Source organism: Microplitis demolitor, chromosome 5 (assembly GCF_026212275.2).
Source record: "Microplitis demolitor isolate Queensland-Clemson2020A chromosome 5, iyMicDemo2.1a, whole genome shotgun sequence".
In the NCBI taxonomy this organism is placed as follows: domain Eukaryota; kingdom Metazoa; phylum Arthropoda; class Insecta; order Hymenoptera; family Braconidae; genus Microplitis; species Microplitis demolitor.
In genome coordinates this window covers 7,425,465-7,444,399 of record NC_068549.1, presented here as the reverse complement: position 1 = coordinate 7,444,399, position 18,935 = coordinate 7,425,465, and the positions used below count along the sequence as shown (strand labels likewise).

Sequence of the window (18,935 nt, the reverse complement as noted above, 5' to 3'; positions counted from 1 at the left end):
TGGCTTTTGTCACCAAGTTTAAAACCAAAAAGGCATACATGTTTTTTTTTTAATTGCTAATCATATTGTAGACTTATTTTAAAGCTGAAATTTTTTTTTCAATTCTTAACTATAAAATAAGTCTACAAACGATTGTCAGTAAAAAAAAAATTACATCCTTTTAATTTTGAACTTAATGACTAAAGCCAAAAAGGCGTATAAAAATATAAGCCCTCTTGGAATTAGTAACGTGATTTGTTAAAATAATTATATTTCTCATAAAAAAGTTGTTTCTATAAAATGTTAATTTATTTGTTAAAACTCCGAATTGGAGTGCATGCGGATAAAAATAAAATCAGAGTCACTTTGAAATAAAATCCATTTTTACTCTAGATTCACTCTTGATTTTTTACAGTATAGTTTGTTTGTTATTATTTATTATTAAGTAAAATTATTACTTGTTTAGTAAATTATTCAGTTCGATGATACCAATAATAAGTGCACGCTCTAAAGATGCGTGGTAATTTTTATTTTTTCTTTCCAATATTTATTATAAAACGCACCTTGAGGTAGTTATTAATTTAAAAAGCCATAAGAGAATAGATTTGTGATTAAATATATATATATATATATATATATTTTTTTATTCGTTTCATTTAAAAAAATTGTTTTTTCAAGTTATTGCCTAAGATGTTTGAGAAAAAAATAAGAATATTTTCTATAACTGATTGCTGTATATGTTATACATATATTAGCAGTTTAAAAAATTCGATATAAAAAACTGACAAATTGTAAATTTTTTTTATTTATATACTTATAAAAATATTTTAAATATTAATTTACTTTTTGATTTTATTCATTTATTTTTTTTTTATACAAAGAGATAGTGGAAAATATCAAAACAGTTGATGTATATTTGCTTTAAAATACTTTTAAAAAAAGAAAGTTATTTTTCAAACATCTTAGGAGTAATTTAATATTTATTTAATTTTTAAATTGCTAATAAATTTTATATTCGAATAAAAATAAAAAATTACTAATCATCATACGTTTAAATCAATTAAAATATAATGTTAAGTTTTGTTTAATAAGATTATTAAATTAATAATTTTAAAAATTCTCATAAGTAATGGTTTTTTTTTTTAAGATTTGTAAAAAATCTGTACACATATGTTAAATTATTTTATGTATTGAAAGAGTCCACGTTATTATGATAAACAAAGCAAGTTTTCATGTTAAGAATACCACTTTCAAATGTATATATAATATATAAATATATACATATATTTATAATTTTTCACACATTTACTAGGTATCCCTTTGCTTTAAAGAATGATAATTGACAAGTGCTGATGATATCCACTGTTTTAAAATCGATGTGTGACAGATGTTTAAGATTTATCAGTATGTTTTTTATTTTATTTTTGAATGGTCAATCATCCTTAGATTTAGCGTCAGATTCTTGTTGGCTTCCTTCATCTTCTTCATCAGAATAATTTGTTGGTGCTTCACCGGGTTTCAATAATTTACCAACGTAGTCGTATCGTTCTGTAAAATAATAATATTTTTATTTTATTTATAAATTTATTACTATCCATAGCAAAAAATATTATGTTAAAATCAACACAATCTGTGTGTTATAAACGGACTACACAATATTTATATTATTTTTTAACACAGATTGTGTTAAAATTTAGAAACAAAATTTGGTAAATACGAAAAGTCAATTTAACACTTTTTAAATGTCACTGGTCACACAGAAAAAATATTAACTTTTACATTTTATTTTTGTACGTTGGATATTTAGTAAACATAATTAAATATTATTTTGAGATTAATAATTGTCAATAGTGGCAATTATGAATTTAAAAAACAAAAACATATTTTTATTTAGCGAAAAAATAATTATAACATTACATGAAATAATTAAAACGTAGAGACGTTGATCTGATTTCACAATCGTAGAAATATTTTTTTTAGCTATGCAAAGAAATTGTAAAAATGGTTGCAATATCCAGACAAATTTGATTAAACTTCACACAGAAAAAATAAATTTCTTACGGCTCAATAAAATTTGCGTTTTAAATTCATAATGAAAACATTTCTTAGGATAAGTAAAAATTTTCTTGGGATAAGTAAAAATTTTTAGCACCAAGAAATCCTTTTTTTCTACACACTGGTGATAATTATTGTTATTTTCTTTTTTTACTTCTGTGAAATTAGAAAAAAAAAGTTGTAGTCGAACTTCAAAATGTCAGACAATTTTTGTAAAACTTCAATATAGAAATAAATAAATTATCGGATAGAATCACACGGAAATATATAAAATATTACAACGACGTGTCCAAAAAATATTAATTTCATACTAATTATAAAAGTTTACAATCTTTAATTTTCCGAATAGAAAAAAATTTGATTGAAGCCGTAAAAATAGTTGGAATTTTTGTATCAGCACAAAAATTTTAAAAAAGTCAAAATTTATGTCAGATTCTAAAATTTTAGTGGTCGAACTTTTTTTTTTTTAACACGGGTAGCTGCCAGAAGAAATAGTAAAAATTTTCCCTAACCATTTTTTAAGTACTTGAAGTCACTTGAGTTTATTACTTAGATTATTCATAAATTAAATTACTTTAAAATTGTATTATAAAAAAAAAAACAAAAAAAAAAAAACAAAAAAAAAAAAGTAGGATCGAATCGACAAAAATAGATTTTTTAGTCACTACTTATTTTTTAAATTGCCATTATTTTTAAACTACGCGGCCGATCATGCTCATCACTAAATTCTACCAAGATATTATTTGTATAAAATATATCAATCCGTCAAGATTTACGAGCGATTGCAATGAAAAGGCGCTTTGTATCTCACATAAACTTTTTAACTAACAGTATTTATAAAATCTACTCTATGAATAAAAGAATATCAAAAAATTTTTGTAAGGTTGTGTCACAAAGACAATTAAAAAAATTTATCTGTATGAATAATCAACCTAAAAATTAAGTATATAAATTTTATACTATCGACGTCGATATACGTAACTCGTGTTTGAAAAAAAAGTAACAAGCATCAATCGAATTTAAAATTCAGAAAAGAAAATTAAAAATAATCTAAAGATTTAACAAAATTTTAAATAAACTTAAATAATTGAATACATTGCAGCCATTGTTACGTCAGATTTGACCTATAGTCTCATAAATAATAAATGATACGTTATATATCATTATAAAAGAATAAAGTAGTAACTAGCGGCGAATCAAATCACTAAAAAAACAACAATAATTATTATTAGCTATTTTATATTGGACATTATTCTATATATAAAAATATTTGTTAATAGTGATCATTTTTTTTTGTTTATGAAAAATTTCAATATAAAATAACAATTGTTAAATTTGAATTTATCATAAAATTATGTAATAAAATGTAATTAAATTGTAGTCATGATCTGAGGATGTGAGTAATGGACTCACGAAATATTACCATAAAATAAAAATACTTGATTGAGATCGGAAGTCTGCCAGTTAATTTACAACCAACAATAATCTTTTTCGTTTAGTCCGTAGCTATTTTAAGTACAATAACTCATTATTTAATACAATTACGTTTTCGCCATCTGATTGATATAATTTTTCAACGTTTTCTTTCAGTAGTCGTTTAACACTGTTGTCTGTTAATTTTTTATTAAGAGGAACCACTAGTGTGACCGCTTGAAAAAACGATGATTTTTGAGAATTTTTTTAACGACGTGGATAAGTGTACAGAAATAGGTGGGATAGAATAAGGGATAAACGTGCGGCACGATAACGTACCACACGATAGGCTATTCCGAAAACAGGTTTTTTTCTGTATCTTTAGACTACTCCATAGAATGTTTTAGTGTTTTAAGGACATATTTGTGGATATGTAATGAATACTAAATAAAATTTTTGGACCAACAAAAACAGAATTCAGCGAGTTATTCACAATCTCTTAACGCTCAAAAACAAGTCCCCCTACTGCTGCAGTGATAGCGACGTCACAGTCCATGAAATAAAAAAAAAACCAAAAAGTTTATTAAACTAGAAGGTATTTCCCGTACCATAACCCTCGGGCTAAGAAAAAAATTGAAATTCAACAAAATTGCGGAGTTTTTAAAAAAAATTTCAAATTTCGCGTGAAAATTGGATGAATTTTGGCCTGCAAAAATTACATTTTTGATCCGATCGAAAAACTGGAAGTTCATGGTACGTAGAAATATATATCAAAGAAACTGCAATTCAAATCAAATCGATCGGATGATTTGTCTTCGATTTATAGATGCAGCAATTTTTAAAAATATATTTTCGAGAACCGATAAGCGGCTGCTCTTTAGATGGCTGTAACTCGAAAAAACTATTCGAGATATGTACTAAAAATTTTAGTATGTTATGTTCTAAGGTATAGACTATCGAAATATGCAAAAAAAAATGAATTGATTTTTCAAAATTTCACACTAGTGGTCCCTCTTAAATAATATCATTACTAACAATTATTTAATTATGGTAAAATATTCAAAAATTATACATCAGTGTTATTTTAAGCTCAAATGAGTCAGCAAATATATATTAATATATATAACACAAAATAATAATTGATATTACCTTTAAATTGTTCCTCCCACTCTAAGATAGAATTCATTTCTGTAGTATTAAGATCACTCAAATCATCATATTCATCTTTGCCAGGAACTACTGAAAATGTGGCAAGTCCTCTACTGGCATCCCGTCCCCCGAATGCTGCATACGGTCCATCTGCATTTAAAAAAAACTAATTAAATTTATGAATCTATAAAAAAAAACTAAATAAATAAATCACAATAAAAACAAAAAGTGTGTTGCAATGCATTTACTACAATCGTACTTATACTACTACTACTACTACTACTACTAAAATGATTATTTTTATTCTCTGAAGCGTAAAATAGCTTGATGACATCCACTTGCATCAACTAATAAAAATAAGCTGATAAAATTAACATGAGCATAATTATTAATTAATGTATTTATAATTATTATTTATCATTAAAATATTTATAAATTATAAATATAACAATTTTATAATTTTTTTGGTTTACATTTAGCATCTATAATTACAATCAATCGATACACAAAGTCATTGAGAAATGACGTAAATACATGCATCAATTATTTACACGATGGCATGACTGAGTAGACTCATTGAGCATAAAAAAAATATTTAATCAACTTAATAACAATAAATATATTTTTTTAAATAAAAAGTTTTTAATTTTACTGATAAAAATTAAAATCTATCACATTGATGACTGCTAATATTTTATTATTTATGTAAACAATTGTTATCAAGGTGTTATCTTATAAGAAGCAACTTTTTTTTTTACAGTTCTGAACTATGTGCACAGTCACGCTATATTATTACGCGACAAATATATTTTATGTAAATCATAATAAAATCTTCAATTGATAAATATATGAGTGTAAATGTACCAGACATAAGACAAATTTAAAATTAAAAATGATAAATAAAATAATATTTATAAAAAATGGGCTTAATTTAAAAATTTTTTAAATGCGCTTTTTTTAAAATTTAATTTTATTAATTATTTACTCTATTTATTTATAATTTTAAATTTGTATGATGTTTGGTACATTCGCACTCATTTTATTTAAAATAAAATACTTAATTGATAAATAAATAAATAAACTTACCGGGTCCATAAAATCTACTGCCTCTGGTAACATCATACACACTCCCATTAACAGCAACAAGAACTCGTCCATCTGGTCCCCTGCCATCGTATTTTTTTAATTCTTCAACATTAAAATCTTTACGAATTTTCGGCAATGGCTTGTACTCTTGTACCGGTGGATCTGGTTGAGTTTTACTTCGAAATATTTTATAAACTAAAAATGCAATAACAATAACAAGAAATATATTAAGTGGACTTTTAATTATTTCCGAAATAAAATTAGATATAAATGACTCTTGTATTATTTCAGATGAATCTGATGAGCCAGAAGCCGGCGAAACACTAGGCTCAGCCATTTTGACCACTATCTTGGTTGATGCCGCGCGTTCTTTTGCCAATTTCTTTAGAATAAATAACAACGTTCAACTTTAAATTTATTGTCAACACTTACACGATAATACTACACGACACATACGCGCTTAAAGTCTATATGATTATAAGTAAATATGTAACTGTACATACTGTATTACTTTCTTTGGGTGTATGGACTTACATACACATAGACAAATATCATATGTGAATCACGTAGAGAAAATTCAACTCGTGTGGCGTGGCAAATTTACGGAAGCGCCATCTTTTAGCAAAACTTTTTATCAATTAAAACTAACTCGGTAAAATTTCAAAATGATACTCAAGTTAGCCGATGTCTAATAATTTTTGGTTTTTTTAAAAATGATAAAAAAAAATTACAGCTATGGCTTTTTTAATTTTCTACATATGTTTATTTTAAAAAATTTTTTTTTTTAATTGATGTTAGAAAACAAAACCAAAAAATTTTAAATTGTCTTATAACTTTAGGAATGAGTGTGAATGTAACTGATAAGTGGGAGTTTTTCAAGGAGTGTGAATGTAACAGACAATTATCAATTTTTTTAATTTTATAATAAATGAATAAAATGTAAGTAGAGTACAAATTAAAAAATGCATATTCAAATGAACGCAAAATCCGTACGTGCAATTTTTTAAATTTCATTATTTCAACTAATGTATTTATTTATTTAAAGTTTATAAATTGTCTCATCTCTGCTACATTCACACTTATGTTTTTCAAATTTTCAAGTAAATGAATAAAATGTAAGTAGAATAAAAATTTTAAAATGCGTATTTAGATAAATGAAAAATTAATACGCGCATTTTTTCAAATTTCATTATTTTAATTAATTCATTTTTTTATTCAAAATTTATAAACTATCTGATGTCTGCTACATCACACTCGTAATAATCTAACTTGGGTAAAATTTCAGAATAATACTCAAGTTAGCCGACGTCTCATAATTTTTGTTTTTTTTTTAAACGATAAAAGAAAATTGCAGCTATGGCTTCTTTAATTTTCTACATATGCGTATTTTAAAAAATTTTTCTTTTGTAATTGATGTTAGAAAACAAAATTAAAAAATTTTCCATTGTCTTATAACTTCAAGAATGCGAGTATGAATGTAACTGACAAGTGGGAATTTTTTTAATTTCAAATCAATAAATAAAATGTAAGTAGAATAAAAATTCAAAAATACGTATTTTAATTAATTTAGTTTTTTATTTAAAATTTATAAATTATCTAATGTCTGCTAAATTTACACTCATCTTCAGAATCATAATTCAAAATAAATTATGTGTGCTATATTTATTTAATTAAAAATATTATTGATCAAATCTGCTATCTTATAAATACTGCAAAACCATGTATGCTACTTGGGTAATGATCTTTATAAAAATGAACTTGAAAATTTGAATTTTTAAAATATTGACTTAAGTACATTTAAATTTATAGTAAATTAAATTTTAAATTTATAAAAACTGTTGATTGCTGCTTTCACTATCATTTAGTTTAAAGTAATACTGTCGATTTTATAATAACTGTCGAGATTTTAATGGGATTCGGCAGATTAGTAGGTAATGATAAAAAAGATCTGATTAAATTTTTAATAAATCAGAAAGAATCAGTAAAAATTGGGATTTTCATACATTTAAGGGAGACTACTAGTGTAATCGCCTGAAAAACGATTTTTGGGAATTTTTTTTAAAAAATTACTACATGGAATGATTTAATATTTTAAGGACATATTTGTGGATATGTAATGAATACAAGATTAAATTTTTCGACCAACAAATTCAAAATCCAGCGAGTTATTTACAATCTCCCAACGCTAAAAAAAAGTTCCTTTACTGCTATAGTGATAGCGACTTTCACAGTCTATGAAATCAAAAAAACCAAAAAGTTTATTAAACTAGAAGGTATTTCCTGTACCATGACCCTCAGGCTGAAGAAAAAATTGAAATTTAACAAAATTCCGGAGTTTTTTAAAAAAAATTTCAAATTTTGCGCGAAAATTTGATCACTTTTGGCTTGCCAAAATTACATTTTTGATTCAATCGAAAAACTGGAGGTTCATGGTACGTAGAAAGATATACAAGAAAAACTGCAATTCAAATCAAATCAATCGGATGATTTGTCTTCGAGTTATGGGTAAAAAAAGAGATAAATAAAGAAATCGTTAGATGAAAATAATTACTAGTTTATTTTGGATGATTTTAATACAATAAAATAAAAAAATGAATAATATGAATTAATGACATTTTTCAAAATATATTGAATAAAAATAATACATGACATGATAATATTTAAATTAATTAGAATGGCCAAAATTTATTAATTAATAACTTGATTGATTGTACTTTAAGTGCATTGTACTGTTAAAAATTCAATGGCCTCCATATTCAAAATAAATTATGGCTTATATTTAAAAAAAGAAAAAAAAATTTCTTTACTAAAAAAAAGTAAAAAAAAAAATTAAGTAGATTTAAGTCTTTGAATGTAACACTAACTTTTTTTTTTTATCGTGTTGCAAAATATTTTATATACAATATTGTATTCTAATGTGTGTATAATTAAGTGTATACTCACGTGAGTATAATTTCATTACTTAAAATAATAATTAAGGCTTTTCTTAAGATTATTTATGGACGGATTGTTTATATTATCACTAAAATGTTTAGAGTTTCATTTGCGTATTAAGATTTTTAAAACAGAAACTCAAGGCTTATACAATACGTTTGGTTAATTTTTTTCATCTTGAATGTCAAGATATGGACGGATACTTATATTTTGTGGTATCATTTTTAAGTCAACTTTTTCATTACACATCGGACATAATTCGTCAGTTTCAATAATTCTGTAAAAAAAATCATAAATACAAATTTATTAAACATGTTTATTCAAAAAATTAAAAAAAATTTACCTTAAAAATTCACTTTTTATAGATGGAAAATCACATTGTGGACATGCTATAAAATCATTTTCAATTATATGACGACCCTAAAATAAAAAAATAAATAATTTAATTATAAAAGCAAAAATAAAATGCCTCAATTTTCGTTGATGTAGAAAAAATATTCCGGCATTAAAAAAAAAATTAGTTTTGAAAATGTTTTCATATGAAGAACTTCTAAATTTGGGATCTTTTAGAAGTTTGATACTTTTTTTTTAAATTATTAAAAATTTAAGACTAGAAAATAAAGTCCATTTATTACTTTTTTCTAAAGTTTTCTGAATATTATTGAAACATCAAAAAAATTTTTAAATGCCTTTGAATTTTTATTAGACGTTATTATTTACTTATAATATTTAATATTAATAATAGATAAGTTTTTTTTGTAACTTTCCAAAAAAATAATTTAGAAACCAACAAAATCTAACTAGAGCAACGTAGATTTAAGGGGGATAGCCACTGTGATTTTTTTTTTTTTTTTTTTTAATAAATCAAAGTTTATATATATAAAAATATGTATCTAGAGTTTTATTTGAAAATTCCGAATGTTTTTTAAGTTATAGTCATTTTTGTGACAGCGCGTCAACTGACTGTTGGATCGACTAAAAATTTTGAACGCGTTTTTCTCGAAACTACTTTTTTTGAGCTGGTCGCATTTGTAATTTGCATAAATATGAACCGATTCGCAACTTTTTTATTTTTTTGTGTTCGTCGATTCCACTGGGATATTTGAATCCAAAAAAATGAGATAAAAAACGAAAAAATTTTTAATGTCACCATTTTTTTTTCAAATCGAAATCTTCAAAATCCCCTACGTGGAACGATAACCACATGCATAAAGATTACAACGCGGTTTGGTTTTTTTGTTTTTGATGACCCGTTTTTGAATTAGAGATGAGACCGTGGTGGGGGAAATTTTTTTGGTGCTTCACAAAAATGCTTATAACTTTGTAACATGATATTTTTTAATAAAAATTTAGCAAAATTATCTACAATGTGTACTTTATGAAACGAAAGAAACCTAATCCCCAAATTCCTTTTTATCCCAGTCAAAAAATTCCCAAAAATCACCTATTTTTTCTATCCTGACGGTGGCTATCCCTCTTAATTTTTCAAAATATTGATGTACATTGATCTTAATCTCTATATAATTAAAATTTTTTCTTCTTAAACTTTTAGAATTTAATTTATTCTAATTTCGATTTAAATAAATTTCCATAAATCTAAATAATAAAAAAATTTGATCTCTATAAATCTTAATTATTTTTCTTCGTCAACTCATAATATTTTTTAATAAATATAAATAATTTTCGACAATTACTCGAGTTTACCACTTACACAGTTAAAAATTTTGGATATTTTTGTTAAAAATTATTTGGTTAAATTTATTGTGTTTATTTTAAATACAGAAATCTGTTTATTCAACACAAACCGTTTGTGTTATTCTGCTTTAACAGATTTTTCATGTTAAATGATTAGAAAATCTAGAATGCAACGCTTTTATTGTGTTATTCGAAAATTGACCCAAAATTTGTGTTGTTTGACTAAACGTTCCCACGCAATTTTTAATTATTATAACCAAGCAAAGCATTATAGCAGTATTATCTGCAAGGAAACGTGAATTATAATTCATTTACAATTAAATATATACATTTTACAATTAAATTTAAATAACTTTCATATCTTTTTGAACCGGTTCAATTGTTCGCTAAATTGACATAAGTTCTACTAAGAGTAGATCAGTATACTTGAGTTGGTTAGGTTATGTGCTTATGTTTATTAGTTGATTTTAACACGAAAAATGTGTTTAATTTACAGAAATGTTCTGTTAAATGTACACAAATTTTCTGTCAAAAGAACAGATTTTATGCGTTCAATTTTATTTAGCATAAAATTTGTGTTAAAGATCAACAAAAATGCAATGTGTTGAATTAACACAAAAATGTGTGTATACCGTTTGCAACACTCGATTTGTATTGAATTTAACACAAAATTTTCAACTGTGATATTGATATGTCTATTTTTTAAAGTTTCTCCATACTCAAAATTATATTAAAACATTTATGGTTTTTAAAATTGTTTAAAAAAATAAAATAAAAATTTATTAAAATAAAATTTAAATAATTGACTCAACAATATCAATTATCTGGTCAATAATAGGATATTTTATAATTATTTTATTTAAAAATGATGTATACTTACTGTTGCTATACAAAATGGAATGGTATTTTTACATTTATCACAAGTTATTTCCGTTTCTGGTATTCGATTTTTACAGTAAGGACATGGAGTTAATGGTTCATCTTCACTTTCATGATCTTTAGATTTCGGTGGTTTACGTACAATGGCTTCTATTTTTTTACTGTATTTAATATCTACTTGCATGCGATATTCAGGACGCATGAGCATGGCTGCATAATTAAAAGCCGCGTATTTTAATCCTGCACGATGACACTCAATGACAGTTGACGTTAAAATCGGTACGATATCTAAAATATTATCATTTTTTAAAATTATTCTTTAATTATAAATAAAATAATAAATAATAATTACTCACGTGATGGAAATTTAGATATATTATTGGCTACTCTAATCAACATTCTCGCACCACGTAAATGATCGTTTCTTTTAACATGCAATCTAACTAAAATATATGAATGCAAAAGACGTAAATTATCATTCATCTCTAATGGTATTGTAATCTTGTTGCGTTTTAGTTCTTGATACATTCCAAATAAAACATCATGGGCATTACGATAATTTCCTTAGATAAACAATTAAAATATTCAATTATAAAAAGTATATTGTGTGACAAGTGATGAATTAAGACGATTTCAGACCAAGGTGAAGTTGACTGACATCACCCGCAGTCTGAAACCGTCTTTCATCTTGGGTTACATACTAGATTTTTCATGATTATCTGCATCTGAACTTCAAGATTTAGTGTCAGCAGCCAGTAAGAAACAAGTTAATTTCAAGCCGATGATGCGGAGAATTGTTAGAGAATGAGAAATCTGTGATTTACAGTCACTTATTAGATAGTAAATAAGACAAAATATTATTTTCACTCATTTTCAGTAATTTTGTATGGTTAATGAAAACTGTCACTTAAAAAATGAAATGAGTAAACTGAAATGACAAGCGAACAAATGAGAGTAATAAAGCTGTAAACGAACATTAAATATAACTAACACCGGGCAGAAACAATTGTGTTGCCCGCTGTATGAAGGAATTTGTGAATTACGAATTCGCTAGCAGTTGTTTGCAGCATCGGTTTGAAATTAGCTTGTTTCGACTGGCTGTAAAGACACTTAAACTTTAAGTTTCGATGCTAGTAACATGAAAAAATATATTAAGTATGAGTAAATACCATTTATTTGTTCTTCATTTGCAATTATTATCGCTGTCTTTGCAGCTTCTTTGTATTGTTTTCGTGCCATATACAAACGAAATAAATATTTTGGATCCTGAAATAAAAATGTTTTTTAATGCTAAGTTGGTCAAAAGCAATGTATTGATACTAAATTCAACAATATGAATAGAATGAGATATGCACTTTATTGAGATTAACTGTCTCTTCAAAAAATAGTATACATCTACTATTCTTATTCAATAACTTGCTGAATAATAAATAAAATTTAAGAGAATTATTAGACAATAACTCGTAATTATTTTTAATTCTCAATGATCTTAAACTGTCATAACCATAATAAAATTTTATCAATTAATTGAAAAAAAAGTTAGCGTTAATTGAAAAAAACTTCTCAATTATAAATAGTATAAAAAATATACCTTTGGTAAACCGTCACCCCCGAGTAGAAAATCAATTAATTGATTAGCAAGTTTATCGTCTTTTGATACAGCGATAGTATCGATAGCCAATGAAAGAGCAGCATCATCATCAGTACTCAATTGTGCAGCTTTTAATAAATGTTTTAAAGCCTGAAAGTAAAAGTAATTAATTTCAATTATTTAGTTAATAATTTATAAAAGGTAAATGGTCCAGTAATTAAACGCAGGCTGGTTTCTGACCTTTTCAAAATTTCTTAAAATTTTAAATAGGGAAATTTTATGTTAACAAGTAAATGAACGTTATAATGTAGCCTTGATTAGAAAAAACGATTCAAAATGATTCAAAATGATTCGATAAGCATTTTTGTATATATTAATAACAATAAAATAACCCCTCAAAATTTCAAAAGGTTTGATATTTATTAACATATAAAAAAAATTTTTTTAAAATCATGAAATTTTCAGCCTCTAGACCACCGGATCCCCTTAAACATTAACATCATGTGAATAATTATAAATAACAACAAATCAATAATTTTTTAATCGTTACTATACTTATATAAAAATTTGTCCAAAGAAAAAAAATTTTATTTGAAATATTAAATTATTTTATATTTCAATTTCATTAATCGTTTTTTGTCACAATTACTTGCATTAAAAATTATAGAAGCCACCAACAGAATTAAATTTGCTGGTCAATAATTGGGTCTTTTAGAGGATTAGAGACTGCAACATTAATTATCACGTATCATAAAATGGGGAAATTCTTATATAAATGAAGTAAATTTATCTTTTTATTTTTACCAACGATAAAACTCATTAGAAATCGATCATAAAATACTAAACTACGTTTTTAAAAATTTTATTTTTGTTTTATAATTGATATTATAACACAAATATTTATAAATTATCATTTGAAATTTTAAAAAAGGTCAGAAACTGGGACACTTACAGTTAAAAATAAAAATACAAACCTTGTGAAAATCTTTGGCATAAAAATAATATTTGCCAGCCAACAGACTATTTTTTTGTGATTCAAAATGTATAGCAAGACTTTTGAAGTCTTCTAATCTTATATTATCATCATCTAATGTATTAACTAAAATATCACCATATAATTCCATTTTACCATGTTGGTTAGCCAACTGAAAAGCTTCATCATGACAATTAGACATTATTAAAAATTTAATTGCCGAATTGTAATCATTCATTCTTTGAAAATAACGTGCCACCATTTTAGCCCCTTCAATACTTTTAGTTTGCTGAACTATTTCGACACTACGACCGGGATTATTTAGATATTCCAAATTAATTCTAATAATATTATCATAATCTTTAGCTATTTCGTAAGCTTTTGCAGCATCATCATACTTTCCTTCAGCCTCTTTAGCTTTAGCATACTGGATATTTATCTTTGGTGCTGATATTTTCGGTAATAGTTGTCCAACTTTTACCCAATTTTTTAATTTAATATAAGCCAAAGCTGCTTTATCAAAGTAATCAGCTTTTTCATAAAGAATAGCAGCTTCATTGAATTGTTTCATACTTTCTAATATTTCAGCGCATTCTTTTCTCACTGAACGCGGAGTATCATTTTCCATAGCAATGCCTACACCTCGACGACTGTCTCCACATCTTATTGAAGTTCGAGCGATTCCACTTAAGCATTGAATTCGATGATTGTAATATTGATCAGCTGGTACTGCTGCTTCATTAACATCCGATAATCCGCGTTCATAATTAATAAGAGCCTTTGGATAATTACCAGTCAATTCTAATTGTTGCGCATATTCTTGTGATATAAATGGTATTTCTTGAGGTTTATATTTTTTAGCTAAATTTAATGCTTGTTCCCATTCCATTAAATCACGTCGTAAATACAAGGCCTCAACAGGTTCTGATGATTCGATAAAAAATTTTTCAGCTTTATCGTAATTTTCTAATAAGACACAAATATGCCCACAAAGTAATGGCAATTCTTCAACATTTTCAAGCTTTTGTAATGCCCAAACCATTGATACATCTGGTATTTTACTGTAAGCTCTTATACCCATTTCAATATCCAAATTTTCTAATGCATTTTTTCCTAATTTTATCCAATAATTTTTTTCATTTAAAATAGCGCATGTATTCCAGGCTTGCTGGTATCGATGACAATTTATTTGATTATCAAGAATTTCAATTATTTTTTTATTCTCAACAATATTACCAACATCCTCATGTGACGATAAAGTTATTTTTAATAATTTACCACCCGCAACACCCAACGTTACTTCACCCCCATACATCAAAAGCGGTATTGTTTCAGACGGTAACTTTGTTGTTGTTATTTTAACAACTTTACTTCCTTCAATACTATATTTAACAAATATATATGTTGTAATAATATATTTATTGTAAACAGCAAATATTGAGCTTTCATATATATTTTGATCCCAAATAATACCTTCTGCAGAATCTGGACAATCTTGTACAGTTATTATTTTTTCATCAACTGGATTATATAAATAAATATCATTTTTATCATCAATAAAACATATATTTGTACCATTAACATCCATGTATATATTTTTTATTCCGCTATTATGAGAATATTCTGATGAATTATTAAATACATCAAGATAAAAATATACAATACGTCCCATATCTGTACCGTAGATTAAAAAATCAGATGAAAGAGCATGACAAGTTATTTTACCATCAGATGAATTATGATCAGCGAATACTTTTGAATCTCTTTCTTCTTTTATTAAGTTTGGATCTGTTTTAATGGAATGTAATTGGATTTTGCCATCAAATAATACTGATGTATAAATTTCATTTAGACAAATACTTTCTACAGTCGCTAAATAATCTCTTTCAATATGAATCGGACGATCAGTTTTGCCAGCTGATAAATTCCAATAAAGTCCGCGGTTATTAACAGCCACCGCAACGTGCATTGGACCCACAGATAATATTGATGGTTCAATAATTGTGTTTATTGTTTGCGGTTCTGGTTTTTCATTGTCTAATGTATAAAGGTAGACAATAACTTCTGTCAAACTTGCTAGCAATGCTATTCTATTGCCACAGACACTTGTCAGTTTGGGTATTTGAGCAAGATAAATTAATACATTACCGCTGTGAGTTACAGCAGCAATCATAGTACCGTCTGCTGACCACTCGACGCTATTTACGGCAGCTTCTCCACTTACTGTTATTATTTTTTCAGTTTCTTCTAGACTTAGTATGCTATGAATTTTCAATGTGTTGTCACCGCATGTCACAACTTTTTTAGCTGTCAAACTCAACGATATACCATTCAATGAATCGCGATGATTTTTAATTTGTAATAATTCTTGTCCAACTTCTTTAATGTGAGTTGATATTGATATCAAGTACCCAGCTTCGAAACCTAATAGTATATAACCATCTCCGTACCATTTGTATGTAACAATTGGGCCGTATCTTTTTTGAAATGCTAATTCTATTGGATTGTCTGGATCGCGTATATTGTAAATCAATAATGTTATTTTTCCAACAATTAATGATATTGTGTTTTCCCCATTATTGCGATTATCGGTTTTCATTTCACCAAATTGTAAATCCTGGGGGTCACCTTGCAGCTGAATTTCACGACGTGTATCACCATCAGCTGTACTTATTGTTAGAACTCTGTCCTCACCAGCTAGTCCTAATATACCATCTGAAGACCATGCTCCACATATTATTTTTTTTTTGTGCTTTCCTAAGACAGGAATCCGTCTGAAATAATTGATAACTATTATGCAATTTATTTTTTTGAATGAACTTGTTATAAATAAATTGAAATATCCTATGTCTGATCGATTTTCATTGGATTTATGTGAGGTTTTAAGTTTAAAGTAAGAATTATTATTAACTATTTGAATAATTAAATTAAATGCGATAAATAAATAAATAAATAATTAAATTATTTCATAATATCCGACTAAAAAAAATATATAGTTGCGTTATGATAAGCTTATGATATAAATTTATTCAATTGTTTATCAAAACATTTACTGATTGATGTATTTTTTAATTATTTTGTCCTCAAAGTTCAATGAGAAAATGTTTTCATTCATCTGATCTTATTACATACATGTAATATTTATAATTACGGAATACTAATAAAAATTAACGTACGCTAAAAATTTTTTTTTACTTTCATTCAATTTTTTCTCGAAACTTTTTTTCTGAAATCTCACAAGAATGGGGACAGAAAAAACAAAATTTATAAGGTTTACTTAAGCGATATTGGCTGCAATTTATAAAAACAAATATGTACCTGAAGATCGGAACGTTTTTCCTGGAACGAAAATAAAAAAACGAAATGAAAAGTAAAAAATCTACTAGATCTCTAAAATGTTTCGCACATTAGCCGAAAATTGCAAGCCGCTTCTAACTACCCCTCAAGTCACCTTTAAAGTCAAATTATATAAATTTTTTTCATTATTGTTTCGCGAAAATCGTTCCAATCTTCAGGTACATACAAAAATTTAATATTTAGTTTCAAAATATTTAATAATTTTGATTCAAGTAATTTCAGAATATCATTCAAAATTGAAGAATCTTCCAAATACTCGAATTTTTGATTAAAAAAATGCGAAAAAGTTGCTTAAAAATCGAAGATATTTGAATCTCACTTTGACAAAGGGCTTAAAAAATTTGTTTTACAGTCTAGTAAAACATATATTTTCTTCAAACAAAGTAAAAATGTCGGTCTTCAAGAAAAGTCAAAATTTGAGTTAAAATGTAAGAAAAAACGGTGAAAAAGAAAAAAAAATTTTTTTTTTGAAAACTACATTTAAACGTGAAGAAAATAGCTACTGCCGAAATGAAATTACGATAATTTAATCAGGAGTTATGAATTTCTGAAAATTACCTCATCGTTATTTTTTCGCGATTTTCAAAAATTCATATCTCCAAGTTTTTTGAAAATTAAGGGCTCAAAATTTAGGATTAGGTGTCTTATTATGTGTACAAAAACATATACAAAATTCAACCGGATCAAAAGATATGATTTTTAAAATCAGGTGATTTGACATGGAATGACCCATATATAGATATACAGTTTGCATGGAGTGACCGCTTCTCAATTCTTTTCAATCAGTATTTTTAACCAGGGTTACAAAAAAATAAAAAATAAAAATATGCACCTGTGGAAAATTTTAAAAACGACGTCTACAATTTTTTTAAATATTTTTTTTTTATAATTTATCGTTTAAAAAAAAAATCAAAAAATAATTAGACCTCGGTTAACTTCAGTATCATAAATAAATTTGTTTTAAAATAAAGTGTGTGATATTTTCGTGTTCGTTCTCTCTAGGTTCTAAAATTGATCAGCGAATTAGGTGATGAGTCCAATAGCTTACCTAGCATTAGAATGATCATATAAAATAAGATTTCCTTTTTGCGTTCCTACAGCCAGAATACAAGCGTGTTTTGCCCACATCATACACGTCAATGTATCTCGTACACCAGCATCTATTTGAGACTTTTTGCTAGTCGTAGCATCCCACAAAATAATTGTCGGCGAATTGTTTGTTATAACAGCCAAAATATCTCCATCATAATCCCACCCGAATCCACAAGATATTCCCATTAATTGTACCCGTTCTTGTATCTCTCCCTGTCTATCATAAATTGATAAAACTCCATCGCAACCAGTTGTAGCAAGATGTGTACTATTACCGGGTCTCCATGAAATAAATACACTGCCAGGTCCATGAGGGTGATCGAGTTTATACAGAACCTGACGTACAATTAAATGTCAATAAAATATTGATTAATTTAATAACTTATCATATTTTAAAAATTAAATATTTTTTTTATGCTTTATTTTAAATAAATAAAAATATAACCTACTTTGTCAGACGTCATGTTGCTTACAAAATAATTATTTCCTTGAATTAAAAAAAAAAAAAAAAGAAATTCTGGCAACAACTGATTGTATTTTTTTTTTTTAAACAATTAACGTAAATAGATTACATTATATTTAAAATAAAAATGAGAGTATCTCTCACTATTGATTTATTAAAGTGACTTGTTGACTAGTACAAAATAAAACGCGTTTATGACAACGTCCATGTTGACATTTGAATGAATCTGAGCGTGCGGATACTATTTTTTTTTACAATACGATATAGTA

The 18,935-nt window shown here is 26.1% G+C and overlaps 2 protein-coding genes across 2 annotated transcripts; both read right to left on the bottom strand.

Annotated features, from left to right (window-relative positions):
- Positions 1 to 265: 265 nt before the first annotated feature.
- LOC103569653 (membrane-associated progesterone receptor component 1) lies at positions 266 to 6,214 on the bottom strand. The gene is made up of 3 exons (XM_008547041.2): positions 5,683 to 6,214; positions 4,597 to 4,746; positions 266 to 1,527 (listed from the first exon to the last, which is right to left on the bottom strand). Exons 1-3 carry the CDS (start codon positions 6,017 to 6,019, stop codon positions 1,412 to 1,414), a joined length of 603 nt encoding a protein of 200 aa, XP_008545263.1. The 5' UTR covers positions 6,020 to 6,214; the 3' UTR covers positions 266 to 1,411.
- A 2,122-nt stretch (positions 6,215 to 8,336) lies between these two features.
- LOC103569652 (WD repeat-containing protein 19) lies at positions 8,337 to 18,897 on the bottom strand. The gene is made up of 9 exons (XM_008547040.2): positions 18,653 to 18,897; positions 18,160 to 18,539; positions 13,756 to 16,528; positions 12,782 to 12,931; positions 12,360 to 12,456; positions 11,547 to 11,753; positions 11,192 to 11,478; positions 8,960 to 9,036; positions 8,337 to 8,893 (listed from the first exon to the last, which is right to left on the bottom strand). The coding sequence occupies exons 1-9, from the start codon at positions 18,665 to 18,667 to the stop codon at positions 8,779 to 8,781; spliced, it is 4,101 nt and encodes a 1,366-aa protein (XP_008545262.1). The 5' UTR covers positions 18,668 to 18,897; the 3' UTR covers positions 8,337 to 8,778.
- Between the last annotated feature and the right edge of the window lie 38 nt (positions 18,898 to 18,935).